This window comes from Dendrobium catenatum, unplaced genomic scaffold (genome assembly GCF_001605985.2).
Source record: "Dendrobium catenatum unplaced genomic scaffold, ASM160598v2 fragScaff_scaffold_853, whole genome shotgun sequence".
In the NCBI taxonomy this organism is placed as follows: domain Eukaryota; kingdom Viridiplantae; phylum Streptophyta; class Magnoliopsida; order Asparagales; family Orchidaceae; genus Dendrobium; species Dendrobium catenatum.
Window position 1 is genome coordinate 4053210 of NW_021319315.1, and position 5463 is coordinate 4058672.

At 36.5% G+C, this 5463-nt stretch overlaps 1 protein-coding gene across 3 annotated transcripts in view; it reads right to left on the minus strand.

Moving 5' to 3' along the window:
- Positions 1-598: 598 nt before the first annotated feature.
- The window catches only part of LOC110097190 (NAC domain-containing protein 17), an 8777-nt gene continuing 3912 nt past the window's right edge, over positions 599-5463 (minus strand). For 2 of the 3 annotated variants that reach the window (XM_020823445.2, XM_020823444.2), the window contains 4 exons: positions 3302-3579; positions 2890-3201; positions 1777-2368; positions 599-1331 (listed from right to left, as the gene is read on the minus strand). In XM_020823445.2, the coding sequence (XP_020679104.1) occupies positions 958-1331; positions 1777-2368; positions 2890-3201; positions 3302-3579 (1556 nt within the window). In that variant the 3' untranslated portion in view covers positions 599-957. The remainder of the gene's footprint in view (positions 1332-1776; positions 2369-2889; positions 3202-3301; positions 3580-5463) is intronic. The other variant, XM_020823446.2, reaches the window with a different exon arrangement.

The window sequence follows — 5463 nt, forward strand, 5'->3', positions numbered from 1 at the left end:
ATTTGAATGGTCCTGAATTTTAAAATGTTATATCAAGAATCATAGTTGATTAGATGAAATATCCGATGATGACGTATCAATGCTCATATGAGTCAATCTTAATGTGCAATGAATGCTACTTAAAAGTTCTTTTGATGATATTATACTTTCTCTTCACATATGCATAATAAAAGTTGCCCAATGTTGTCTTCCAAAGTTTAGATATTTGATTTTGAGAGTCAATATATTATAATATATTATAATGTTTAGACATTAATATTCAAACGTTACAATAATTGTTATCATTAGATTATGATTTTAATAATGCAATTTAATCATTTGAAGATTATAATTTTATTTTAAGTTTAGTGTAAGTAAAAGTATTTAGCAAAGTAATAAAAATATAATATTAACTATTTGAAATGATTTTTTGATATGTTAAAATAAGTATTACTTGAAACAACAACCTTCTCTTTCAACCCTTCATCAAGCCATAAATCCTTCACCTTCTCCTCCAACAAGCTCAAATGATTTATTTCGCCTAATCCTTCTCTAATGATATTATGATTGAGGTCAGACAGATCCAATCTGAAATGGGTCAAAAACTAGTTCAATGATATAAGAAAAGAAACTACAATCCATAGCTTGATAATGGAAATGTCACATTTTGCTAAGAATAAAATATAACTCCAATATTAATGATAAAAAATGCCTTGTAATCTATTATAGGCTGAAACTTATTGAAGCCACAGGAGGAATTTGCATCACACTATCCCTCTTTTACATCTTTTAAAACTCTTCCGATTAGATTAAGATTTCGATTGGGACGGCTTTTTTATTGCTTCTTAAAGCAGCTTTTTAGTACAAAATTTTTTAATTTCTGTATTAAAAAACTGTTTTAAGAAGCAGTAAAAAAGTCGTCCCAAACGAAACCTAAAGCTCGCCACTTATTGAATATTTTACAAGGAAACTAAGAGACTACGACGATATGAATCTGCCCCATAAACCCTTAAAAACTTGAAAAGCAGTTCCAACGATTAACACCGAAAACACAGCAACGATCCCCACCAGACCTGAGATGAACAGATACCCTCTATCATTGCTTCTGTGACCCCCAGAGGCAGAAGCCCTTTGTTGGGGATTGACTTGAGCTGCTCTGAAACTTGAAACACGCTCAAAGGCCCTGGAAATCAAGGCATTCTCTGAAGCAAATGCAGGGCTGCTTGGAACTGAATGAAGGAAGCCTGAAAGAGTAGAGTTAAACCAAGATGGTGAAGGACTTTCAGCAGGGCCGATCTGTTCGACAAAGTGTATCTCTGAAGTACTTGGCAAATTACTGGCGATAGGAAAGCCTGCAGTATAACTAAAAACATGAGATACATCTCTTTATTTTATTTTTCCAAAAAACATAGAACAGAAATGGCCAGTATTGCTTATTAAAAAGAAGGGATTTTTACATACATAACATCTAAAACTATTGAAAATACTTTAATTAGCACCTAAAATTCTATATTTATTAATATACCACCAAAACCCCTCTTTTAATCAAATCTAACATTCTGTTTAAACCTTCCGTCAAAAATTACTATCAATGGTTGTCTTTCCCATCAATAGCAACCTTTTACAGTGAATACAAGTATCTCATCGCTTCAATGGAGTGGTAGAACAGAAGGAAAAGGGAATTTTAGGTGGTACATTAATAAATATAGATGTTTAGGTGTTAAATATTTATTTTCAATAGTTTTAGGTGTATGTATATAAAAATCCCTAAAAAGAAATAAGTGACAAAGAAGGCACCTGCTGCCGGAGGTGTTAAGGCCACCACCTCATTTGTATTTGCAAAAGTTGTCAAGTTATAATTCTCCTCATGTGCCCATAACTGACTGCTTATATGCAATGCATTGTTTTGAGGGTCTTCTTCAGAAAAGCTATCAAAATGGTGATGTGGTGTTTTGGGATCCAGTGGCACTCCCAAGGACTCGGTTAACAACATATTGACATTGAATTGATCGAATGGATCCATTGGCACTCCCAAGGACTCGGTTAACAACATATTGGCATCGAATTGATCGAATGGATCAAAGAACACGTCAGTATCAAAAGTGAGATTTCTGTCAGTGATATCATCCAAGTAGAATGAGGTCATTGGGTCATTTAAATCTTTGATTTCAAGAAACTCTTCATCAGTTGTCACAATATGCTGATTTGAGATCATGTTAGGCAATCCAATTGGTTGAGAATGGGCTAATTCTGGCTGTATATTTTGGAATCTCATCTCCATGCTGCTATTCTCACCCCCAGTATCGATACCTAGGAAAGAATCATCAGCATCAACATAAGATAGATTCATGACATGGCTTCCATTTTCTGGTTCAAGATCTACCTGGAGCTGTCAAAAGAAATATGCATAAGTTAAGATGCCACTTCCTATAGAAAGTATAGATTCATAAAATGTAAAGTTGTCCAATTAGAACACATTGGTTGTTAGCCCTGATATTGGTGAAAAACATGTGAGAATTTTAACCCATCTTAGGCTTCGTTTGGGGTGGCTTTTTTATTGCTTCTTAAAGCAGCTTTCAAGTACAAAAAATTTCAACTTTTGTACTAGAAAGTTGTTTTAAGAAGAGTAAAAAAGCCGTCTCAAACGAAGCCTTAATGTGAGATTTTTAGGCGAGCATAGGTGGAAATATTTCTTGAAGGTTTAGTCACTATTTTGCTCAACATTGCTCTATAATGATATGATTACAGCACAAATACAGAACAATGCAGGAAAAAACCACCATCTAGACATAAAAATATCTATCCATCTTAAATAAGTAGCTTCATCAAAAACCATATCTTTTAAAATGCATATTATACAGTTGGATTGACATCTGGAAAGCTAGATGGAGTTCAAATTATTGAACGGACCTTGGATAAATCAGAAGTATATGCCGAGAAATCTAGATCTCCTTGAACAATTTCTTGCTCTTGCGACAAATGAAACAGAAGATCCTCCAAGTCACAGACTGGAGATGTGTCACAACCTTCACTGAAAGTAACAGGGATAGAATTGCTAGTTAAAATTGCAGCAGACATTCCATCTCCATCATTCTGGTCCATGAAGCTCTCATCTACAGCAACATCATCCCATTCCTCTTCTCTGAATGGTGCACCATACTGCTCACCATTCTTAGGACCAGGACCACTCTTCATGAATAGCTTATAGAGCGCATAAGAATCCTGCCAGAACAACGGATTCAAGATATAAGAAGGCTGCTGATGCACGCTAATAAATTAGCTAAAAGGAATTTCAAGTTTGATATAAGTGTTTGGGGCTTGCCTGCATATTTTTGAAACTCACAAGAAAATTCTCATCAAGGGTGTATTCATGCATCACCCAGTCTGTTCGTACTCCCTTAGGAGCACGACCACGATAGTAAACAAGTGTCTTTTTGTTACCTGCGGTTTTGGAATGGTGGGAGATGCCTCTGTCTTTTCCCGTGGCCTTCCAGTAACCATGTTTTGTAGCGCGGTTGGATCTCGATCCATTGGGGTACTTCCTATCCCTTGGACTGAAGAAGAACCATTGTTTGTCACCCTTCCTCAACAAGGATTTCTCTAATCACGGATCAAAAGGAAAAAAACATAAGGTATGTGGATAAGAAATGAACTAAAGCTGTTTTAAGCATACAAAATATATAGCATTATCAAAACTACAGCAATTGACAAGTAGGTTATACATACAAAAGAATATACCTGCATTCCATACTAGGAACTAAATACCCAAAAAAAAAAAATTTTTCATCATACAGCAATCAACTCTCAGTTAGGAAATTTGGCACCTACTGTTAGAGCATATGAACCAATGGGGGACTGAAGCTGGTCTGATTCATCACTGGCCAAATCAATTTCCAACCTAAAAGCTAAAGCATAAGTGAGGGCAAACTACTCAAACGAAAGTTTTAAAACATCTTAAAGTATCAATAGAATGCATGAAAAATTCAATCAATCACATGGACCCAGCATAGGAATCAAACCTGCTCTTGAACCTGCCTTGCTTAATTATGACATAAACAAAAAACTGATGCAAGCAAAAAATTTGGGAAGAGGCCCCAAATTTTTGCAAGCAAAAATAAGACTTTCCTACGTAATAGAAAATACATGAAATACCCAAAAGACACAAAATACGACAATTGAACCAAAAATTTTTCAATTAATAAAATAAAAGGACTTACAAACTTTGACGCTTACAAACGACACAAACATTAACATATACTCCTAAAACGGCTTGCCAAACGTTGAGAAGAATGATACAGGTGGGGTGGATACTTGCGGGAAGAAGAATGAGGTTAGAAGACGAGACGAAACATAGCTCGCAAGCTATAGAGAGGAGAAGAGGAAGATGTGGCATAGCTCGCAAGCTATCCAAAAAAACCCTGAGGTTTTGCTATCCAAAAATTACATTTTTTTTCCCACCTTTTTTGACAAAACAACACCACATATTTATAGGAGAGAAAGGGGAGACAAACATCCACTTAAAACTAATAAAAAGAGGAAAATAGAAGGCCAAGAGACATTCAAAACAACAGCTGAAAAGGCACCCAAAATATCAGCCAAATTCATCCCAATCTAGCTTACAAGGAGCGGAACTAGCAGAAGCCGGGAGGCCAGGAAAAAGGGGGCGGAACCCCAACACCCTTTTCACGGGAAGAACAATAGCCAAGGGAAAACCGAGAAGACCAAGGGGAAGTCACGGAAACAGCAACAGCCAAGGCCCCAAACCGAGAACAGCAAGCAGCCCAATGACAAGAAGAAATTAAAGATGATTTGACCCCCCCCTTGCCTACATCAATTCTGATGAGGGCATCAGATTTCGACACGTGTACCATCGCCGGAGACGCCGATCGACGACCTTGATTCAGAGCCTTTATTTTTTATGCTTTAGTTTATTCATGACTTTTATTTCATGTTTTTCCTTTTGTACCCCTATGAGGGAATTAGTACTTATTGTAGCCCAAGGGCGTTTTCGTCTTTATGCATTTTATTTCTTGATAGCCTATATAAAAAGGCTTTGTCATTGTATTTGAGATGTTATTGAATGAATGAAAATTTTCGTGCTTTGTTCTCTTTGTGAGTGCATGAAGATCTCTTGGTGAGTTCTTCCATTGAGATCTCTTAGTGAGTTCTCTAATTCTTCCTTTTCTTTAATTGCTTTTCTTAATTTTCTTCTCACAAGAAAACTCTACAAAAATTCCCCTCCCCATAGCTCTTGCCGCCAGCCCCTCCCTAAGGCTTCCCGCCACCGGCAAAGTCCACCACCACCGGCTGCCCACCTCGCCGACGATCCCTCCCATACGGTTCATTCCATATCTCCATCAACTTCAAATTGGAGATTTGAAATTCAAATTTTGAATTGTTTCCTAATTTGGAAATCCAAATTAGGAAAGTTTTCATGAGCAAATAAATTTCAAATCAAATTAATTTGGAGTTTTAAATCCCTTG